General features: G+C 34.9%; 1 protein-coding gene across 1 annotated transcript in view; it reads left to right on the top strand.

The window, feature by feature from the left end:
* Positions 1-23,701, top strand: part of SENP6 (SUMO specific peptidase 6) — a 115,490-nt gene that overhangs the window by 90,811 nt on the left and 978 nt on the right. The window contains exons 17-23 of the mRNA XM_021693054.2: positions 6,425-6,547; positions 7,735-7,827; positions 11,559-11,989; positions 18,182-18,285; positions 20,082-20,170; positions 21,518-21,586; positions 21,688-21,838. Coding sequence (XP_021548729.1) covers positions 6,425-6,547; positions 7,735-7,827; positions 11,559-11,989; positions 18,182-18,285; positions 20,082-20,170; positions 21,518-21,586; positions 21,688-21,838 — 1,060 coding nt within the window. The remainder of the gene's footprint in view (positions 1-6,424; positions 6,548-7,734; positions 7,828-11,558; positions 11,990-18,181; positions 18,286-20,081; positions 20,171-21,517; positions 21,587-21,687; positions 21,839-23,701) is intronic.

Raw genomic sequence — 23,701 nt, 5'->3', positions numbered from 1 at the left:
ATCTATCTATCTATCTATCTATCTATCTATCTATCTATCTATCTATCATCTATTTATTTTTAAGATTTATTTATGTATTTGAGGTGGGAAGTGGCAAGAAAGGGGGAGAGGGAAAAAGAGAACCTTAAATGGACTCCCCACTGAGCACGGAGCCTAAGGTAGAGCTCCATCTCCCAACCCTGAGATAATGCCCTGAGCCTAAATCAGGAGTCAGATGCTGAACTGACTGAGCCACCCAGGCAACCCTAATTACATTCAATTTAAATGTACTATTTATATTTCAATTAGAAGACCAAGATCGGCAGAGTAGTGGACTAATTAAATACCATAGCCCAACTATGTCCTGTCTTCAAAGATAATAATATATGTAAGTTGAAAATAAAAGGACAATAAAAGGTACTAAACAAATATTAAAGCAAAAGTTAACTATATTATTATCAGAAAAATAAAAAACAATTACCTGGGCTAGAAAGGGACACCATATAATAAGTGAATCCACCAAGAAGACTTAGCAATCCTAAATGGGTATGTACCATACAACAGAGTTACAAAATATGTGAAACAAAAATGAACTGATCTAAAAAGAGAAACAGACAAATCCACAAATACAGCTGGAGACTTCAATTCCCCTCTCTCAACAATTTTTAGAACAACTAAACAAAATTGACAAGGTCAACATCTTCAACCAACAGGATATACTTCACGTCAGGGGTGACTTTATATTCTGTTTATGTTAACTATATCCTATTTTCAAAGGCATTTTCCTTTTGAAGATTGGATAGTAGTGGAATATGTTTCAGTAAATTATAAAATGTATCATAGATTTACTAGCAAGAGAAACTGCCCTAGATTTTAAATGCTTAACTTTGCAGATGTTAGACCCCTCTGAGACCTAACAAACACATTCAAGAATGAGTTAAAAAAAAAAAAAAAAAGAGTTCAAAGTTCTTCATAGCTAAGACAAAAGATGTTATCTCCTACAAATGGCCAACAAGTGTATGAAAGAATTTTCAGTATTATTCATCAGGGAAATACAAGTCAAACCCACAAAAAGTTATCACCATTTGGATGGCTACTATCAAAAAAAAGTAAGAAAAGAATATAAGTGTTGCTGAGAATGTGGGTAAATTGGATTCCTTATGCACTGCTGGTGGGAATATAAAATGGTACAGCCACTAAGGGAAACAGTATAGTGGCTCCTCAAAAATTAAAAATAGAACTACCCTACGATCCAGCAATCCTACTTCTGGGTATATATCCGAAAGAATTGAAAAGTATGGTCTCAAAGAGATACTTGCACATCCGTGCTCGTAGTAGCCAAGAGGTGGAAGCAACTCACATGTCCATTGATGGATGAGTGGATAAACAAAATGTGGTATATAGATACAGAGGAATATTACTCAGTTTTAAAAAGAAAGGAAATCTGTCACATGCTACAACATGGATGAATCTGGAAGACATTATGCAAAGTGAAATAAGCCAGTCACAAAAACAAGTAGTGTATGATTCCACTTATATTAGGTGTCTGAAATAGTCATATTCATAGAAAAAGAAAATAAATGGTGGTTATCAAAAGCTGAAGGGTGGGGGAAAAAGGAATTGTTTAATGAGGATAGAGTTTCTGTTTTGCAAGTTCTGGAGATCTGTTTCACAACCATGTGAGTATACTTAACACTACTGAACGGTACACTTTTAAAAATGGTTAAGATTGGGGGGGCCCCTCACTGGCTCAGGCGGTGGAGCATGCAACTCTTGATCTTGGGGTTGTGAGTTCGAGCCCCACATTGGGTGTAGAGATTATTTAAAAATATTTTTTCAAAAGATGTTTAAGATTGGGAGTGCTTGGCTGTCCCAGTCAGTGGAGCATGAGTCTTGGCTTCAGGATTGTGGGTTCGAGCCCCACTTTGGGTGTAGAGATTAATTTAAAAATAAAGTCTTTTTTAAAAATGGTTAAGATTGTAAATTTGCTGTTATTCATTTTTATCATAATTTTTTAAAAATATTATCTCTTAATTCTAATGTATGCTACCTTAAGAAACCAAGCGAAAAGTCTTGAGTGTGCAGAACAGTACCACTGTTGTTGGATGAAGTGTTGTTCTGTGAACGTCAGTTTGGTCAAGTTGTTTGGTAGTGATCTTTGGGTCATCTTTGTCCTTACTGATTTTATGCCTACTTGTTTTATCAGTTATTGAGAAGGTTATATATATACTAAGTATGTGTGTGTATGTATATATACACTTGGATCTCCAAGTATAATAATGGATTTGTCTGTTTTTCCTTTCAAATTCATTTTGCCTTATGTATTTTGGATATTTGTTGTTAGGTACATACAAGTTTATGTTTCTTGGAGAATCAACCCTTTGTCATTTGTAATGTCTCTCTATATCCTTGATAATGTCCTTGTTCTTAAGCCTACTTTGTTCAAAATGAATATAGTTACTCCAGCTTTCTGTTGGTTTTTGTTTGCATGGTGTGTATTTTTTATCCCTTTACTTTTAATTTATTTTTTTTTAATAGTTTTTGGTTTTGAAAGCATATAGTTGGATCTGAAAAATAAGTTGAATGCCTGTGTTTTGTTTACATTGTAGCTTATTATATTTCATACTTAAATCTTTACTTTTTACACTGAGATAGAGATTTTATAGTATTTGTGTATACTCTTGAAATTCTTTATCTGTGTATACTCCTGAAATTCTTTACATTTTCAGGAGGCCCCTTAACATTTTATAGTAGCACTTTAAAACTACATTAAAGTTACATTATCTAAAAGCTCTGCCTTTTCTGATGCAAATCAGTATTCCAAATAAAAAAGGAAACCTAACAAAATGCATGGTTTTTAAAAAATCTGTTTATGGGGTACCTGGATAGCTCAACTGGTTAAGCATCTGACTCTTGATTTCAGCTCAGGTCATGATCTCAGGGTCCTGGGATTGAGCCCCATATCACACGCCCCACTCAGCAGAGAGTCTGCTTAAGGATTCTCTCTCTCTCTCTTTCTCTCTCTGACCCTACCCCCGCTTGCACTTTAGTGCTTTCTCTCTCTCTAAAATAAAATAAATCTTTAAAAAAATAAAAATCTGTTTCTGTCTCATGACATGCTTAGAAGTTAAAAAGAAACTTTTTTCTTAAACTTCTACCAGACTGCTCGTTCTTTTCCATTTCTAACTCTACAAGTAGGAAACAAACTTTTTTTCACAGTGACTTTTTTTTTTCTTAACATACAGTGTTGTGTTAGTTTCAGGTGTATAATGGTACAATGGTTCAGCAGTTCTGTACATTACTCAGTGCTCATCAAGATAAATGTACTCTTAATCCCGATTATCTAGTTCATCTATCCCCCCACCCATTTCTCTGGCAACCACCAGTTCTCTGTTTTTAACAGTCTGGGAGGGGGATTGTCTCTTTTTTTCATTGTTTGTCTTGTTTCTTAAATGCCACAGATGAGTGAAATCATATGATATTTGTCTTTCTCTGACTTATTTTACTTAGCATATACCCTCTAGGTCCACCCATCTTGTTGCAAATGGCAAGATCTCATTCTTTTTGGTGGCTCAGTAATAATCCAGTGTGTGTGTGTGTGTGTGTGTGTGTATGTATGTACACACCACATTTTTATCCATTCATATATGGATAAACATTTGGATTGCTGCCACCTCTTTGCTATTGTAGTTAATGCTGTGATAAATATAGGGGTGCATATGTCTTTTCAAATTGGTGTTTTCATTTTCTTTGGAAAAATACCCAGTAGTGGAATTACTGGATCATAGAGTATTCATTCTATTTTTTAATTTTTGAGGCACTTCCTACTGTTCTTCCACAGTGGCTGCACCAGCTTGCATTCTCACCAACAGTGCATGAAGGTTCCTTTTTCCTCCACATTTTCACCAATACTTGTTATTTCTTGTGTTTTTTTATTTTATCATTCTGTCAGGTATTTTTATGGTTTTTGATTTGCATTTTCCCGATGATTAATGATGTTGAACATCTTTTCATGTGTCTGTTGGCCATCTGTATGTCTTTGGGAAAATGTCTATTCATGTCCTCTCTCCATTGTTAATTGATTTGGTTGTTGTTGTTGTTGTTTTCTTTTTCTTTTTCATGTTGAGTTCTTTATATATTTTGGATATTAACCCCTTATTGGATATATCATTTGCAGATATGATATCTTCTCCCATTTAGTAGGTTGCTTTTTTATTTTGTTGGTTTCCTTCACTTTTTATTTTGGTGTAGTCCCAGTAGTTTAATTTTACTTTTGTTTCACTTGCCTGAAGAGTCATATCTAGAAAAATGTTTCTACGCTGGTCAGAGAAATTGCTGCTTATGTTTTCTTCTAGAATTTTTATGGTTTCGGGTCTCGCATTTAGATCTTTAATCTATTTTGAGTTTATTTTTGTGTGTGGTGTAAGAAAGTGGTCCAGTTTTATATTTTTGCATGTAGCCATCCAGTTTTCCTAACATCCTTTGTTGAAAAGACTGTTTTTCCCATTGTATATTCTTGCTTCCTTTATTGTAGATTAATTGACCATATAAGTGTGGGTTTATTTCTGGGCTCTCTATTCCGTTCCATTGATCCATGTGTTCATTTTTGTGCCAATGCCATACTGTTTTGATTACTACCACTTTGTAGTATTTCTGGAATTTGAGATTGTGTTACCTCCAGCTTTGTTCCTCTTTCTCAAGATTGCTATTCTGGGTCTTTTGTGGTTCCATACAAATTTTAGTATTATTTGTTCTAATTCTGTAAAAAATGTTGGTATTTTGGTAGGGATTCTATTAAATCTGTAGATTGCTTTGGGTAGTATAGACATTTTAACAGTATTGGTTCTCCCAATCCATGAGCATGGAATATCCATTTGTTTGCATCATCTTCAGTTTCTTTCATCAGTGTGTTACAGCTTTCAGAGTATGCTTCTTTCATTTCTTTGGTTAAAGATATTCATAGGTAATTTATTAATTTTTCTTTCTCCTACATTATTAGTGTATAATCAACAGATTTCTGTAGTTAAACTCGTCCCTGTGACTTTACTGAATTCATTTATTGGTTCTAGCAGTTTTTTGGTAGTCATTTTTTTCTTTCTTAGTGATGGAAGGAGAAGGGGGGGGGCTACAGGGAGAGAGAGAATCTTAAGCAGGCTCCATGCCCAGCACAGAGCCCAATGTGGGCTCAATCTCATGACCCTGAGATCATGACTTGAGCCAAAATCAAGAGTTGGACGCTTAACCAACTGAACCACTGAGGTGACCCTTTCTGGTGGAGTCTTTAGAGTTTGTATATAGTATCACGTCATCTGCAAATAGTGAAAGTTTTACTTCTTCCTTACTAATGTGGCTGCTTTTTTATTCTTTTTCTTGTCTGATTGCTGTGGGTAGGACTTCTAGTACTATAGTAAATAAAAGTTTTGAGAGTGACCATCCTTGTTCTGTTCCTGATCTTAGAGGAAAAGTTATGTTTTCACCATTGAATATGATGTTAACTGGGTTTTTCATATATGGCCTTTATTATGTTGAGGTATGTTCCCTCTAAACTTTGTTGAGAGTTTTTGTCATGAACGGATGTTGTACTTTGTCCTATGTTTTTTCTGCATCTATTGACATCATCTGGTTTTTATCCTTTCCCTTGTTAATGTGATGTATCATGTTGATTGATTTGTGAATACTAAACCACCCTTGTATCCCAGGAATAAATCCAAATTGATAATGATGAATGATTTTTTTTAATGTATCATTGGATTTGGTTTGTAAATATTTTGTTGAGGACTTTTGCATCTATGTTCATTAGAGGTACTGGCCCGTAGTTCTGGGGTTTTTTGTAGTGTTTTTATCTGGTTTTGGTATCAGGGTAATACTGACCTTGTAGAATGAATTTGGAAGCTTTACTTGCTCTTCTGTTTTTTGAAACAGTTAGAGTAGAACAGTTATCAACTTTTCTTTAAAGTTTTAGAAGAATTCACCAGTGAAGCCATCCAGTCCCAGATGTTTATTTGTTGGGAGTTTTTTGATTACTGATTCAATTTTATTCCTGGTAGTCAGTCTGTTCTAATTTTCTATTTCTTCTTGCTTCAGTTTTAGAAGGTTGTATATTTCTAGGTTGTCTAATTTGTTGACAAAGAATTTTTCATAATATTCTCATAATTTTCTGTATTCCTCTGGTGGTTTTTATTTCTCCTTCATTTTTTTATTTTATTTTATTTATTTGAGTCTTCAAGATCAGATCTTGCAAATCATAGTTTTACTCTCAAACATCACTTTTCATTCATTGAAAATAATCTATTAGTTACCATTGCCTAGAATATGAAGTAAATCTTGCTAATAAAGTCTTTCAGGTGTAAGAAAGGTTGATGTTGGCTAAATAGATACTTGATCACTGACTGTTTTTAGTATAAACTGTTAAATTCATTATATTTGGATTTTTTTTATAAAATAGATATTTGGTGCTTGAAAAACTGAAGAAAGAAGAAGCTGACCGAATTCATATATTCAGTTCTTTTTTCTATAAACGCCTTAATCAGAGAGAAAGAAGAAATCTTCACGAAACAACTAATCTATCGTAAGTCAAGCTCTGAAAATATTTAACAGATGTAGTAAGTCACTCAAGTTTAATTTAATAAAAAATGTACTTGTATTGAGGTAACATCTTGTAATTCTATTGTCAGTTAGCAAAATTAATATAATTCATAATACTCCAAAGCCTCAAGAATATCTGGAATTCATAAAGGTTTTTGGTCCAATATCTAAATCAGTATTCCCCAAAATGTGCCTGACAATTAAAAAAAAAATTACTTGGATACTTATTAAGTACAGATTGCTCTGTTTTACCCTAGATGTTCTATTCCTAATACTTTAGAGAGGAACCTATGACTCTGTACTTTTAATAAGTTCTTTGGATAATTCTGCTGCAACAAGTTAAGGAAATACTGTTCCACATATTAGGCTTGAATCAATTTGTTTTTAATTCCGCTCCATATAGTGATTGCATCCAGCCCTAATTTGCGCTGATAATTGGTCAGAAGATAGATACAGAATGCCGTAAGGGCTGTCAGTTGTCTTGAATTGATGGCTATTGTGCATAATATAAATAATAATATATATTTTTTAAGATTTTATTTATTTATTTGACAGAGAGAAACACAGCAAGAGAGGGAGCATAAGCAGGGGGAGTGGGAGAGGGAGAAGCAGGCTTCCCATCGAGCAGGGAGCCCGATGCGGGGCTCGATCCCAGGACCCTGGGATCATGACCTGAGCCGAAGGCAGACGCTTAACAACTGAGCCACCCAGGCGCCCCAGTATAAATAATATTTTATACTGTTTCAGTGATTCCTAATTTTACATCTTAGAGTTGATGATAGTGATTGGTTTGACCAATGTTTATAGTCTATTTTATTTCATCTTTTGTAATGCTCAGTTTTCCTGCTGTCTTCTCCTCAGTCATTATAGGTCATGGTCTGATACATTTCTCAATATAGTTGCTAATATGCAGTTATAAAAATAGTAGCACTGGTTCACTTAGTAAGTAGTAGCAGGAACTAAATAATTCTTTCTTGCAGATTCAGTGATGTCTGGTTTCACACCTTCCTAGTTCCATCTGAGATGATCTATTTTCTTTCCCCAACTTGTTAAATCATCTTATACAACTGTTTTGTTAACATCTTAGTCTTTATAATTTATAAATGGCTGCATATAAGCTGAAGCACTAGAAACATTTCAGAAAGTGATAGTTTATCTCTTTTCTTATAGAATACAGCAAAAGCGACATGGGAGAGTAAAAACATGGACCCGGCATGTAGATATTTTTGAGAAGGATTTTATTTTTGTACCCCTTAATGAAGCGTGAGTAATAATTTTCTTTATGTAAATGTGAAGGCTATTTTTAGAAAATGTGTTTATGAGTTGAAGAATTCATTCATTTTTAAACTTCTTTCTGAAATTTGTTATATATGTCTATGCTGCTTATTTTATGAAAATTGATAGTTTTTAGTGAATCATGTAAGATGTTGAATTTTATAAACACTAGCAAGAGATCTTTCTAATTTTGTTTTACTCATCAGTATAGAATAATGTCATTTTTAAAAAGTGGTGCTATAGTCTACCAAACATCCTACAGAACAGATTTTTTTATACAGAATGATGACTAGGTCACATAGATTTTGAATCTTTAGAAAACACTTTGGCTCTTAACCAAAAGAAGAAAAGATGGCTAAATTTATGTCATATACTCAAATTGAAAACCATGCTGACTACTTTCAGCTATTTTCTAGGTAAATGGAGGTGGTTAAATATTTTGTGTTCTCCCACAGTGACTAGAGAGGCATTGATGTGTAGGATAGTATTATTATACAGTTTAGACTTGAGAGATTTTATATTTCATTTTTCTGTTTTCCTATGCCTTGCAGCCAAAAACTCCCAGGAATACACCTGTAGTTGGACAACTTGGCTTTATTACTTACATCAAGGGAGAACACACACCATGGGCAACCATGGAGCCTCTCAGTAAAAGTGTGTTTGAAAGCGCCTGTAATAGAATTTGGGCTTTGGTTTGGTCATCGGGGGAAGATGTAAGGAAGCAGTTGTTTGCTTGGGTAAAGAAGTAGCATTTACCCATTTAGCAAAAAAGGGGAATATTTGGCATTTTTTTGGTTGCTTTTTGATCTTGTTTGTCTCTGCTTAGACAAATTGAGACATGTCCTTGTTTTGTCTCAGTTTATCATGGTTGCAGAGTAAGTTTGTCTGGGATTGGTATTCTGTAAGATTGTTTATGTCTAATAAGCCTAGCTGTGCCAGGCTAGCTTCTGAATATGCTCTTTTTTTTTTTCCTTACTATGAAAAACAGATTCACTCAATAGTATAATCACATTCTATTTATTTCAAATCATACGTTAGGGTGCCTGGGTGGCTCAGTTGGTTGGGCAACTGCCTTCGGCTCGGGTAATGATCCTGGAGTCCCAGTATCGAGTCCTGCAATCAGGCTGCCTGCTCGGTGGGGAGTCTGCTTCTCCCTCTGACCCTTCCCCCTCTCATGCACTCTCTCTCTCTAAATCTCTCTCTCTCTCAATAAATAAATAATAATAATAAAAAAATCATACATTAATCGTAAGACCTGTGCTCTCTAATGAACCCAGCCAAAGATAGGTAGGCTAGGTCAAAACACTGGTTATAGCTATAAAGCCTAACTTCTTTTTTTTTTTTAAGATTTTTTTTTTTTTAGTTATTCATTTGAGACACAGAGATACAGAGAGAGAGAGAGAGAAAGCATGAGCATAGAGAGAGAAAGCATGAGCATGGAGAGAGGCAGAGGGAGAGGGAGAAGCAGGCTCCTCACTGAGCCAGGAGCCCGATGTGGGGCTCGATCCCAGGACCCTGGGATCATGACCTGAGCTGAAGGCAGACGCTTAACCATCTGAGCCACCCAGGCACCCCAAGCCTAACTTCGTCAGAGCTATATATTTAAGTCAAACATAGTGTCATAATTTAAAACCAAGTGTAAAACTAATTCTTAATTTCTTCATTATCCTCAAAAATAAGGTTTCTTGGCAGTAATTTGTCATAAAGACTAACATGTGAGCTGCTTGCTTAGGTGAAAGAGAAGATACACATAGAGAGCTATTTGTCAGAAATGAATTATAAAAATTTAAGGTACACACTTTAGCAATAGAGGCACATTCCTCTTAGTGTATCTGCAGTGGATTAAAGCTATGATTAATCCTTCTAGTTACCTTGGTGAAAGAGAATGAACAAAGATGTAGAATCAGTAAAGGATTCTGCAAAAGAACTATGCCCCTAGTAGATGAAGAATAGCCTCCAAATCCTGAGGGTTCATTTTGTTTTATTTTTGAGGAGCTAAAGCCACAAATAGGTCTATTTGCTAATTATTTTAGATAGGCTGGTGTGTTTTTGCTGTTTTATTTTTAATTTTCTTGGTAGTGGTAGTTTCTTAAACTTTAAAGTTTATAAGCTATTTGTTAAAAATTGTTAAGGAAAAAATGTCAACATTTCGATCCAGTCGATCTTAAGTGAAATTACTTGTTTTAGTCTCTTCTCTCACTGGTCGTTTAAGGTCAATGTGTAGCTGCTATTAAAAGGGATCATAAAAGCAAAATCCTGTCACTTAGAGGTTGAAAATAACCTGTTATATCTAATTCAGGTTTCTCCTTCCGGCTAGGTAAAGAAAGAATTTTTCTTAGTTTTTAGGTGTCTAACAGAAAATTTATGCCTTGTACATATTAGTCATAGCTAAGAAATGTTAAAAACTGTGATAGACTTTGGTTATACATTTAGATTGAGAACTGCTATATTATCCCGAATTAATCAATTTTTAAAACATATTTCTTCACATTTAACTTTTTTTGACATTGAGCTGTGACTTACAGTCAGCCAAATCTTGGAATATAGTGAGAAAGATGGTGTGTTGCTCTTTCTACTACCCTAGTCTGACCTAAGTCCATAGGATAGTGAGGGTTAATAAAGAACAAAAGAGAAGCATTCCTCCATCTCGCCTTAAAAATACTGAGGATGAAGCCAGGCTTTGTCACCCTTGGTTTATGCTATCTGATGAAGAGACAATTAGTGTTTCTTCATATTACCTTGGAGGAATTTAACATTTTGTAAAAGTGAGAATATAGAATAACTTTTGTTCATATCAAGCTAATGGATTTTTTCACTCCTCAAACACCTATTGAATACCCTATTATATGACAAACACTGTACTCAGCTAATAAGTTCTCTGACATCTATAGCCTGTTCATTGTATCCTAGCATACAACAGTGTCTAGGAAATAGTAAGCCCCTAATAAAATTCCTCATTAGATTAATGAATATTAGCCAATGTTAGCTGTACAGCTTTTTACTCATAGCTTCTAACCTATTATTGGAAACCATGATACCTGAATTTAGCTTTATCAGGAGCACCCACCTGATAGCTGGAACTCTGCTAATACTAAAGTTTTATAATGATGCTTAAATAGATATGTTATTTCATTTTAGTGGTATATACATCTCAATAAGCATAAGACAAAGAATTATTTAATATTTTCAACATTAAGCAATGCCTAACCTTATTCTTAAGAAAAACAGACATGGGGTAAAAGTTTTTTTAAAAGCTATATTATATGTGCAATATTTAGAAAAATGCTTAAAATTATACAGTCCATTTAGACTTCTGAAAACATTTTAGTCTTGAGGCTAGTTTTTTATTCTTTGACATAAATAGGTCAAGGGGAAGGTTAATGAGAATGGTGAATTACAGTGATCTAATTTATATTTTCTTAAATTGTCTAAAAATAAGAATGAATTTTTCATTCAAAAAGCAGTAAAGTTTCAAAGGATGTTTGCAAAAGTGAATGCAGGCTACATAATTCTAAAAAAATTATGTTATTTTTGAATAGACATTATATTCTATTAATGATCATATAAACAAGTGGATTCATTTGAGAATTGAAAAAATTGGGTGTTCTTAAGAAATTTGTTGACAGAAGCTTTAGAAAAAATATTTCAATTGATATTTATTGCCAAATATAATAAACTCTCCTAATAATATATTCAGTAGTTTCATTTGTTTTTTACAGTGCACACTGGTTTTTGGCTGTTGTTTGTTTCCCTGGTTTGGAAAAACCAAAGTATGAACCTAATCCTCATTACCATGAAAATACAGTCATGCAAAAATGTTCAGCTGTAGAGGACAGTTGTATTTCTTCTCCTTCAGCCAGTGAAATGGACAGTTGTTCACAAAACTCTTCTGCCAAGCCTGTAATTAAGAAGATGCTAAACAGAAAACATTGCGTAGCTGGAATTGATTCAAGTGCCGAACAGGAAGAAAGTGACCCTCATTATCGGAGAAACATAGGCAGCGTGAAATGTAGTCTGAAAAAAATAAATCATACTGCAAGTGAAAATGAAGAATCGAATAAAGGAGAATCTACATGCCAGAAAGTTGTTGATAGGACTAAAAGTGAAAATGGCCTACAGAATGAATATTTAAGTTCTATGCACCATACAGGTATGTTTCTAAATGTTTTGAAAGAATCAAGGAATTCAGAATAAATTGGATTTTTTTATATAGGATTAAGATTTCAGAGCATACTTTTTTTTTAAAGTCAGATTTATTGAGATATGACTTATTTACAGAAACATTCACCCATTTTATAAGTATAGTTCAGTGAGCTTTGATAAATATGTACAATCATGTAATCTCTACAGTAAACAAGATTTAGAACTTTTCCATCACTCCAAAAAATTCCAAATTGTACTACAAGGTCTGCATTTTTCATTTATAGCAACTTGGATTTATTCTTATTTCATAGGCAGTTTACTGTATTTGGCACAAATAGTAGTTGGACAGTCTTAGATCTATAAGGCAAATTAGTTCATTCTTCTCAATTTACAGATGGGCAAATAGCGATCAAATAGCGAGAGTCAGAAATTAAAGCCTTTTCCTCCAAAATAGTTGTTGACATCAAATGAAAGGTTAGTTCCTTATTTCTCACTCTCTTTCATGTTTCAGTGGGAAGAAGGGTGCTAGCCCAACCTCTGCTTTTTTTATTTCCATTCAGTTCTAATGAATTGAATATTTTCCCTTGAATCAGTTCCATATTTCTAGCACTTGTTAGAGAAATCTAAAGTGTCTCTTCCAGTACTTAAGTTTCATATCAAATCAATTGTGTAATTTTCTCTCGATCTCAAAAGTAAAATAATTATTTCATAAAATCCATAATATGCTATGACATGTGCCTTGCTTATTAAGCTATGAATAAATCTACATTTTCTTTGGAGGAAAAAAGTCAGAATAAGGCACAGAGGAAATTATGTGAATTCAGAAAGAACCTGTAAAAATTAAGAAGGCTGGCGCACCTTGGTGGCTCAGTTGGTTAAGCGTTGGTTTCGGCTTGGGTCATGGTCTTGGGGTTGTGGGATCAAGCCCAAAGTCAGGTTCCATACTCAATGCAGAGTCTGCTTCAGATTCTTTTCCCTCCGCCCCTCCCTGCTCACACGCTCTAAAATGAATAAAATCTTTAAAAAAAATTAAGAATGCTGAACATAGTCTTGGTACTTTTACTGCCTTATTTTAGTAACTCAGAAAGCTGTTGAGTTTGATAAAAATATTTTTAGGGCACCTGGGTGGCTCAGTCATTAAGCGTCTGCCTTCAGGGCTCAGGTCGTGATCCCAGGGTCCTGGGATCGAGCCCTGCATCGGGCTCCCTGCTCCGCGGGAAGCCTGCTTCTCCCTCTCCCACTCCCCCTGCTTGTGTTCCCTCTCTCACTGTGTTTCTCTCTGTCAAATAAATAAATAAAATCTTTAAAAAAATTTTTTTTATTTGTTTGACATATTAGCTGCATAAATCTGACTTTAGCCCTAGAGTGATGATCTTTGTGCCCTTTGGGAGATAATAAGATAAGCAGCAGAAGGGGGAAATTTAGCAGTTACAGCAAAAAAGTACATGTAACAGATAAATATTTGCTTTTCTAACTCACTTTTCAGTCTATTTCATTAGGCAGGAAATGTAATGAAGATAGACAAAGTAGGTAATCACCGAGTGCTGCCTATATTATTTTTCAGTTTTCGTATTTTAATACTTGAGTAGAAAAAAAATAAGAGGCAGTAAATAGTCATATTAAAGATTAATTACCATTTTGGCACTCTGAAGCCTAAGCCTTCAAGGCAGTATGAATTGTTTCTCATTCCCTTGAAAACAAAGTCTTGCCAGTTAGCACATGAAAAGATGATGGACATCATTAGACATAAGGGAAATATAAATCGAAACCACAATGGGATACTTCTTCATATCACACTAGTATGGCTACAATCAAAAAGTCAGATACTAACAAGTGTTGGTGAGGATGTGGAGAAATCAGAACCCTCATATATTATTAGTGGGAATGTAAAATGGGGCAGGTGCTTTCTTTGGAAGACAGTTTGATAGTTCCTCAAAAAATTAAATGTAGAGTTATAATATGACCCAGCAGTTTCACTCCTACATATATATCCAAGAGAAATAAAAACACAGAAACTTGGGCATGAATGTTCATTGTAGCATTATAGTAGCCAAAATGTAGAAGCAACCCAAATGTTCATCAGCTGACAAGTGAATAATCAGTTAGTGACATATCTATCCACTGAAATATTATTAGATCGTAAAAAGATATGAAATGCTGATGCATGCTACAACATTGCTGAGGCTTGAAAATATTGTGTAAGTAGTCACAAAAACCACGTATTATACGATTCCATTTGTATGGAATCTCCTGAACAGGAAAATTTATAGAGTAGATTAGTAGCTGCTTAGGGCTAGTGTGGTGTGGCAAATAGGAGTGTGAGGGGGAGGTGGGGGGAATAATAGCTGAAAGGTACAGGGTTGGTTTCTTAATGACGCTCAAAAATTTACTCTGATGAGGGACGCCTGGGTGGAATAGCTGGGTAAGCATCTGACTCTTGGTTTTGGCTCAGGTGATGATCTCAGGGTAGTGAGATTGAGCCTGGCGTCAGACTCCATGCACAATGCAGAGTCTACTTAAGACTGTCTCTTCCGGGCGCCTGGGTGGCTCAGTCGGTTAAGCGACTGCCTTCGGCTCCGGTCATGATCCTGGAGTCCCGGGATCGAGTCCCGCATCGGGCTCCCCGCTCGGCGGGGAGCCTGCTTCTCCCTCTGCTTGTGCTCTCTCTCTCTCTGACAAATAAGTAAATAAAATCTTAAAAAAAAAAAAAAAGACTGTCTCTCCCTCGGGGCACCTGGGGGGCTTAGATAGTTAAGCATCTGCCTTCGGCTCAGGTGTTGATCTCAGGGTCCTGGGATCGAGCCCCACATCGGGCTCCCCACTTGGCAGGGAGCCTGCTTCTCCCTCTCCCTCTCCCTCTACTGTTCCCCTTGCTTGTGCTCGCACTCTGTCAAATAAATAAATAAAATCTTAAAAAAAAAAAAAGACGGTCTCTCCCTCTATCTTTGCCCCTCCCCCTGCTTGCACACGCTCTCTCTCTCTCTCTCTCTCAAATAAATATTTAAAAATAATAATTAATGGGGCACCTGGGTGGCTCAGTCATTAAGCGTCTGCCTTCAGCTCAGGTCATGCCCAGGGCCCTGGGTTCGAGCCCCGCATCGGGCTCCCGGCTCAGCGGGAAGCCTGCTTCTCCCTCTCCCACTCCCCCTGCTTGTGTTCCCTCTCTCGCTGTGTCTCTCTCTGTCAAATAAATAAAAAATCTTTAAAATAATAGTAATAATAAATAAATAAAAATAATAATTAAAAAAATAAAATTTACTCTGATGATAGTTGCACATATGTGCAGATATATAAAAACAACTGAATTGTACACTTTAAATGGGTGAATTGTATGATATGTGTTATATTTCCATAGAACTCTTTAAAGTTCCCCTTTGATCAGTAATCTCATACTATAATGTGAATTAAAATTAAAAATGAATTAAAGTTCATGACCTAAAGCAATGGGACAAAGCCTACAGCTTCATATACACAAACCCCAGAAACTTCTAATGGCCCTCTCCTTCAAATTAATGTTCTAGTTGAGTAATATCCAGTTAAATAAGTAAGTATCCTCACTAATCCTAGTGGAGATCAAAGTAAAGAATCCTCTGTTTTACAAAGTTTGACTTTTTAGTATCTGTTTATCCTTTTTTTTCCAACTATAGTTCGTGTATTTGTTTTTTTGTTGTTTTTAGTTTGTGTGCAACCATATCAATTCCATCTTCCTTAAGGGAAATTAACTTACCTTTATTGGGTGTGATACACTGATATTTTCTGTTCTTTTTGATGCTTGCCTTAACCCAATGATGATAGTGTCCCACAGTTTGAAAGCTAGTGCTCTAGAGTGAGTCTGCATTTCTGTGTTTTCATCAAATGTTTCCAAGGGATCGCTCACCCAAAAGCACTCTGAGGTGCTTTTACTATCTCAGAGAGCTTGGTTAAGTAGTCTGTCTTATATAAAATGATGGCATATTAAAAATTAGGATAAGAAGAGCTTATAAAAATTTCTGTGATTATGATTACTATTTCAATAATTGATTTCTGTTTTGCCTGGGAATATAATTGACAGGATTTAAACAAAGCATTTTATTATATTTATTTATTTTATTTTATTTTATTTTTTAAGTAATCTCTACACCCAACGTGGGGCCCAAATTTACAACCCCAAGATTAAGAGTTGCACACTTCACTGACTGAGCCAGCCAGGCGCCCTTAAACAAAGCATTTTAGGTAGTTTTAATATAGTTTTAACTATCGAACACACAAAGTCACAAGTGTTGACTCCTGATGTCAGATAACATGCTGTAGTAAATAAGTGGGAATTGTACCTGGGAGTGATTAAAAAAACAGTTGAGTTATCACCTCTCAGCGTACACCAGGATACTTGTTTACTTCACTATTTAAATTATTTTTCTCCCTTTTTTTAAATGCACATATATTTAATTGTGTAAGGTTTATATTTATATTACACAGCTTCTGTAGATATGAATAATTGGCTGCTAGAATAACTTGATTATAATCGATTCTGAATTGCCTGAGGATTTGGACAGATATTATTCAAATACAGATATTTTAGTTTCAAACAAACATAAAAATACAGATTTTTGAAAAAAAATGAAAAGGCTATTTTTCATATAAAAAGATTTACCATAGTGCTTTATTATTTATTTTAAATAGTACGTTTTCAATCACAACATTTAGAGAGAGAGACATCTTTCTTTTCAGGAGTATGTTTTATTTTGCTGTCTTCCCACCCCATCTTGCTTATATTAATATATTTAAATCCTCTTTAATAACTTACACAAAAATAAACTTTTATCCTGTCTAAAATACCTTTAAGTCATACGTTTTAAAGTGGAAAAGGTATACTCTTTAATAAACAGATCACTGAATTTGGTATTAAAGTCCATCGGTTTTCATTATTTTCATGTAAACCTTACATTTCTTTGAAACCTTATATTTCTTTGAAACATATTTCATGTGTGATTAGCGTCTTCCAGCAAAATAGTTTATTTTTAAAGATTTAGATTCTTGAAACTGACCTTTAAAAGTATCAATTTCAGATTTTTCTTATGAGTCATTTCATGTTACCAGCATCGATATTTGGCTTGTCTCATTTTATTTTATTGAAAAGTCAGTGACTATAACAAAACATGAAGGAAAAATATTCAGGGGTGCCTTAGTGGCTCAGTCAGTTATGAGTCCGACTCTTGATTTCAGCTCAAGTCATGGTCTCAGGGTCATGAGATCGAGCCCCATGTCAGGCTCTGCGCAGGGCATGGAGCCTGCTTAAGATTCTCTCTCTCCCTCTCCCTCTGCCCCTCCACTCCTCACTTGTGCACTCTCTCTCTCTCAAAATAATAATAAAAAATAAATTTAAGAAAAAGAAGGAAAAATACACAGAGTTGGAAAACTCATCCATAGCTACTATTCTACATCATGATTATTTTCATTTTTGTATTTTTCTTTTTATTATTTGTCCCAAAACAAACCTGTTTAACTTAATTTTAATCATGTTTTTTATTTTTATTTATTTTTTAATTTAAAGATTTTTATTTATTTATTCATGAGAGACAGAGAGAGGGAGAGAGAGAGGCAGAGGGAGAAGCAGGCTCCCAAGGAGCAGGGAGCCCGATGCGGGACTCAGTCCCAGTACCCTGGGATCATGACCTGAGCTGAAGGCAGATGCTTAACCATCTGAGCCACCCAGGCACTCCCCTTAATCATGTTTTTTAATCTGTATTATATAATTTTTCATAATTTTATAATTTTAATTTAAAAATGTATAATATTTTATGTTCTACAATTAGCTAACTGTTCCTATCATTGGACGTTAGGTTATTTTTAGACTATTGTAGCTTCTGTTACTAAAGATAACTAGCATACCTAGCACAAAAATGTTTTAATATGCATAAATGTATATATCTGTATATATTTAAATATACATATATTTATAATATAATTGATACCTAGTTTTAAATTTTAATAGAATTAAATTTTAATGAATAAATTTAATGAATTCTCTGAGTTGTAGAAGCAACTTTGTAATTGATATTGAATCCAGGTTTTTATTAGAAGTAAGTTATATTTGAAATTACATGTTAATGCAGATTTTATATCCATAATTACTATATAATTAATTACTAGCATTTTAATATCATATACTATAAGTTATGTGCATGTCCTTTTTAAGTTATATAATGTTTCTTATTTATAGATGGCTTAAGCAAAATTAGACTAAACTATAGTGATGAATCCACTGAAGGTAGCAAAATGCTTGAAGATGAACTCATCGACTTCTCAGAAGATCAGGATAACCAGGTAAAACCTAATGCTTAGCAAAAAGCTCCAATATCTTATCTAATTAAGTTTTTCTTTGGAGTCCTATAAGCGATTCCTTCTACCAGTAACTCATGCCTTCTGAATTTGGGTCTCATCTCAAAGCACAAACCTAAGTTTTTAATTCAGAAGTTGCCAGGATAACTGTATAGGGTTGTTTTGTTTTATTTTTCTTTTTAGGGTTTTTGTTGTAGTTTTTGCCATCGTGGATTAAACTAACATTACCTACCTCAGAAAAGTTTTAATACAAAATTGATTCTCCCACCTAAACCCAGCCACTACCCCCACTAACCTTGTCATTCCTTTCTCTTCCTCTTTTAAAAGCACTTATGGGTCATACTTAACCTTAACCTTTGGTCTAACTTATTCAGGAGGCAAATGTAGATACTTGATTATGTGGTGCTTTCAGCACAGCAAAATTATTATTTTTCCCACATTTCCAGTGAGTCTTTTCTTTCTTCTAGTTTAATGTATATGTATCACGGCAGGAGCATATAATATTTAGTTAAAACTAACATAGGTAAATTCTCCTATTTCCTTAGAGTTCCATTTGCTCTAGTATATTTTACTTACACCAAGAATAAAATGTATTTTTAAAATATTTTATGACTTCAGTTAAAGAAGGCTTTATATTGAAAGAAAAGTTTATAAGAATCTTACAGCATTCCATTTCTTTAATCTCTGACCGGTCTTTAGTTTTTTGAATAAACTTTGAGCTTATCTAATAGTGAAGATAGCTTTGTACTGCACCCATTTTTCGTTTTGCAATCCTCCAGTGAACAAAAGCCCATTTTTTGTTATGTCCCTTGCTGTACAATGTATGTCTAAGAAATACAGTTTTTCTCTGCAACTTATACAGGCATTTAAATATGGGTTATATTCAAGGTTTATAATGAGTGCTGTTCTTACGCTCCTTTGGTTGTAACAGTTATATGAACTAGCTAATCTGTGTTTTATTATTATTTCTGTTGCTGATTATTTCATTTATAAGGTTGCCAGAAACTTTCTAAAGAACAGGGAAAGCCAAGCCTTGTTTTACATTCAAGATAATCTACAAAATAAGACACAATGTCATTAAGTTGTCTTCTCTTAAGTGAAGTGCATATATGGTTCTGTTAAGGTGTTTCCAGAAACCCTTTAAATATTTCTGATTGAAAAAATTATTTATGTAAAAGAACAATAAATACAAGTCATTCATGTTCCTATTGTGAAACAGTTGTTTTAGCCAACAAACTAAATTTTTGTAGAAATATCTAAAATCAGGCGCCTGGGTGGCTCAGTTGTTAAGCGTCTGCCTTTGGCCCAGGTCATGATCCCAGGGTCCCGGGATCAAGCCCCGCATCGAGCTCCCTGCTCCACGGGAAGCCTGCTTCTCCCTCTCCCACTCCCCCTGCTTGTGTTCCTTCTCTCACTGTGTCTCTCTCTGTCAAATAAATAAATAAATAAAATCTTAAAAAAAAAAAAAAATCTAAAATCAGAGCAGTAGTATTTGAAGAAGAATCAGTCATACTATATTCAGTCTTTAAAATTTTCTTTTACTTGAAAATAGATATAATAGTTTTTCATAGCCTTCTGATCAGTAGTTTCTTTTCATTAAAATATCAGTGTTGTGGCATTAGATAATTAGAATCAAGTGACCACATTTTCTCATGTCTGGTGACTATTAAATAGAAAAAATTTCCGTATTTGCTACAAAGATTTTTATCATCAATAGTGCTATTTTGTGAGGTTATTATTTAGACTGTATATCTTCACTACTAACAGGCTGTCTTTTATAGGATGATAGCAGTGATGATGGATTCCTTGCCGATGACAACTGCAATTCAGAAATAGGACAGTGGCATTTAAAGCCTACTATCTGTAAACAGTAAGCATTAACTTTATATCTTGCATACTGCATGATAAATTTTATTTACACACCCTCATGGAATAAAACATAACTGGGCAGTTTTTATTCAAACAAGTCCTTAAATGTCACAAAACCTGTCAAGATGAGTGAGGAGAATTGGGTTATGCCCAGGATCCAGGGCTCAAGTTGAGGAGAATGGATAATCATTTCTCTGTTTGAATGTGAAGTGGAATCTTGCAAAAAACACTGGATTCTAAACTAATTTTTTTTTTCTTTTTTAAAGTAATTTCTACACTCAATGTGGGGCTTGAACTCACAGCCTTGAGATCAAGAGTTGCATGCTCCACTGACTGAGCCAGCCAGGTGCCCCTAAACTAATTCTTCTATATGATGATTACCTGTTTTGTTATCTATAATAGGTTTTAGTTAAAAATGGGATTATTTCAGGGCACCTGGCTGGCTCAGTCAGAAGAGTGTGTGTGACTCTTGATACTGGGTTTGTGGAGTTGAGCCCCATATTGGGTGTAGAGATTACTAAAAAAAAAAAAAAAACCTTAAAAAAAATGGAATTATTTCTACTTTGCATGGTCCCACTTCTGGTAATTTGGAATCTGGGGATGTTCAAATTTTCAGAATTATTTTGACATTACTAAATTTTGTATTCTTTTAAGGAACCAACAGTGGAACTTTAGTGAAATATGTTAATAATAAGATGTGGTTCAATTAATATTCTACAATTTGGTTTTTTTGTTGTTATGTTTTGTTTTTGTTTTTTAAAGATTTTATTTATTTGTCAGAGAGAGTACAAGACATGGGGAATGGCAGGCAGAGGGAGAAGCAGGCTCCCCACTGAGCAAGGAGCCCGATGTGGGACTCGATCCCAGGACCCTGGGATCATGCCCTGAGCCGAAGGCAGACGCCTAACTGACCGAGCCACCCAGGTGTCCCTGCAATTTGGTATTTAATATAACCATGGATATTTAAGTATTGTGTTAGGGTATATGTATCTGTAAGATTTATTTCTTCCCCAAGTTTTACTGAGGCAAGGGAATTTTGAATATTTAAATTCTGTTGTTAGTGCTCATTTTTTTATGCCTTTTTAACATTATAAAGTATTGGGGCACCTGGGTGGCTCAGTCAGTTAAGTGGTTAAGCGTCTGCCTTCAGCTCAGGTCATGATCCCAGGGTCCTGGGGTCAAGCCCCACTTTGGGCTCCCTGCTCAGCGGGGTGTCTGCTTCTCCCTCCTGCTTGTGCTGTACTCTCACTCGCTCTCTCTCTGTCTCTCAAATAAATAAATTAATTAAATAATCTTTAAAAAACAAAAACATTATAAAATATTAACATTTGGTCATTTCACCCTGCAGACCTTGTATTCTACTGATGGACTCACTTAGAGGCCCTTCTCGATCAAATGTTGTAAAAATTCTAAGAGAGTAAGTTCAAAACCATAATTTGTACTTTGTATTCTGGTGGGAATGAGGGACTGTTTGTGTATTTATATATGTATATTCTTACTATATGTGCATTATTGCAGGTATTTAGAGGTGGAATGGGAAGTTAAAAAAGGAAGCAAAAGAAGTTTTTCCAAAGATGTTATGAAAGGCTCTAATCCAAAAGTACCCCAGCAAAACAACTTCAGTGATTGTGGTGTATATGTGTTACAGTATGTAGAGAGCTTTTTTGAGGTGGGTTTCAATATGTTGGATCTGATATAATAAATAATAAAATAGTGTATAGTGACTCCTTAGACAACACGGGTTTGATTTTTTTCTTTATAAATACAGTACAGTACTATAAATGTATTTTCTCTTCCTTGTGATTTTCATAGTATTTTATTTTCTCTAGCTTTATGTAAGAATACAATAATATAATACATATAACATAAAAAATATGTGTTAATTGACTGCTTATGTTATTGGTAAGGATTCTGGTCAATAGTAGGCCATTAGTGGATAAGTTTTTCAGGCATCAAAAGTTCTTTGTGGATTTTGGACTTCACAGGGTCAGCACCCCAAGTCCCCACATTGTTCATGGGTCAACTGTATTTGACCTTATATTAATGTAAAAAACACAATAAGGAAATATTTTAAAGAATTTGAAAACCATTTCAAAAATTTTTCCAGGAAGCAGAAACTCCCAAATTGGAGAATTTTTAAAGCATAAAAAGACTATTTATATTTTATCAAATCCAAGGTTTGTTGACTTCATTCTCATCACTCTGATAACTCTCCCTCTCCACTAATTCTTCCCATCTTAAGAAATCTCTCCCATGATTCAGACTTTCACCCTCTTTTCTCCCCTTTATGGATATATTTATGGAGAAGTATTTATATTCACTGTCTTCATTTCCACAAATCCTAATTGTTTCTCAGATCTCTGTAATCTGGCTTTACTCTCATCCTTATACTGAAATTGTTACCAACCTCCCAGCACCACTTGACACTGTTGACCATTCCTTCTTCATAATGCTTTCTTCCTTTGACTTCAGGGATACAATACCATACCTCTCTTGGATATTTTTTATAGTTATCTTGACTCTTGGGGTGCCTGGGTGGCTCAGTTGGTTAAGCGTCTGCCTTCGATTTAGGTCATGATCCTGGGGTCCTGGGATTGAGCCCCCTGTCAGGCTCCCTGTTCAGCAGAGAGCTTGCTTCTCCCTCTGCCCCTCCCCGCTGCTCATGCTCGTGCTCTCATGCGCGCTCTCTCTCTCAAATAATATCTTTAAATAAAAAAGATAGCTATCTTTAAAAAAAATTACCTTGACTCCTTCCTCTTCATCCATCACCAGTATAGCGCTCAGTTCTCTGAATTCTATCACTTAACGTTATGTATGTTCAATTCTTTATCCCTGCTGCCACTTTCTAAGCCCAATAACTGGCATCACCATTCTAAATTGCTGCACCAGTCTCTAAGCGTGCTGCCTTTTATATTTCACATTTGTTTTCCAGAAACTGAAATCTAATCATTTTACTCCTGTTGCTCTTGGGCTAAAGATGAAAATGCTTCACATGGCCGATGTGACCCAACTTCCGTCGAAGCTTCTAGCTTCATTCATTTCCTACCATTCTTACTCTAGCATTCTGTGTATCAGCCACCTGAATGTCATTAAGTTTCTTGTATTGTGTCATGTTTTTTCTTGCCTCTAGCCCTTGATACATACGTCCCTACCTGGGATGTTCTTCCCAGTTGCTTCTGTCATTCTTTACTGGACTAACTCCTACTCATTCTCCAGGTCTTAGCTTAAATATCACTTCTTCTTGGAATTGTGTTAAGTGCCCAGGCATGGATTTTCATAAGACTTTCTGCTTTTACTCTCAGAATACTTGTCATGTCCATTGTTTTTAATTGTTATCTGTCTATCTAGACTAGGGTCAGCAAACCATTAAAAGGGCCAAGTAGTAAATATTTTAGGCTCTGTGGCCATACAATTTCTGCGTCTACTCTCTGTTCAGCTATTGCAGCATGAGCACATCCACAGGTGATGTAAATGAGTTATTGTGGCTGTGTTTCAGTAAGGCTTTATTTACAAAAATAGATAGTAGGCAGAA

Source organism: Neomonachus schauinslandi, chromosome 8 (genome assembly GCF_002201575.2).
Source record: "Neomonachus schauinslandi chromosome 8, ASM220157v2, whole genome shotgun sequence".
NCBI classification, from domain to species: domain Eukaryota; kingdom Metazoa; phylum Chordata; class Mammalia; order Carnivora; family Phocidae; genus Neomonachus; species Neomonachus schauinslandi.
This window is presented reverse-complemented; position numbering and strand designations above follow the sequence as displayed.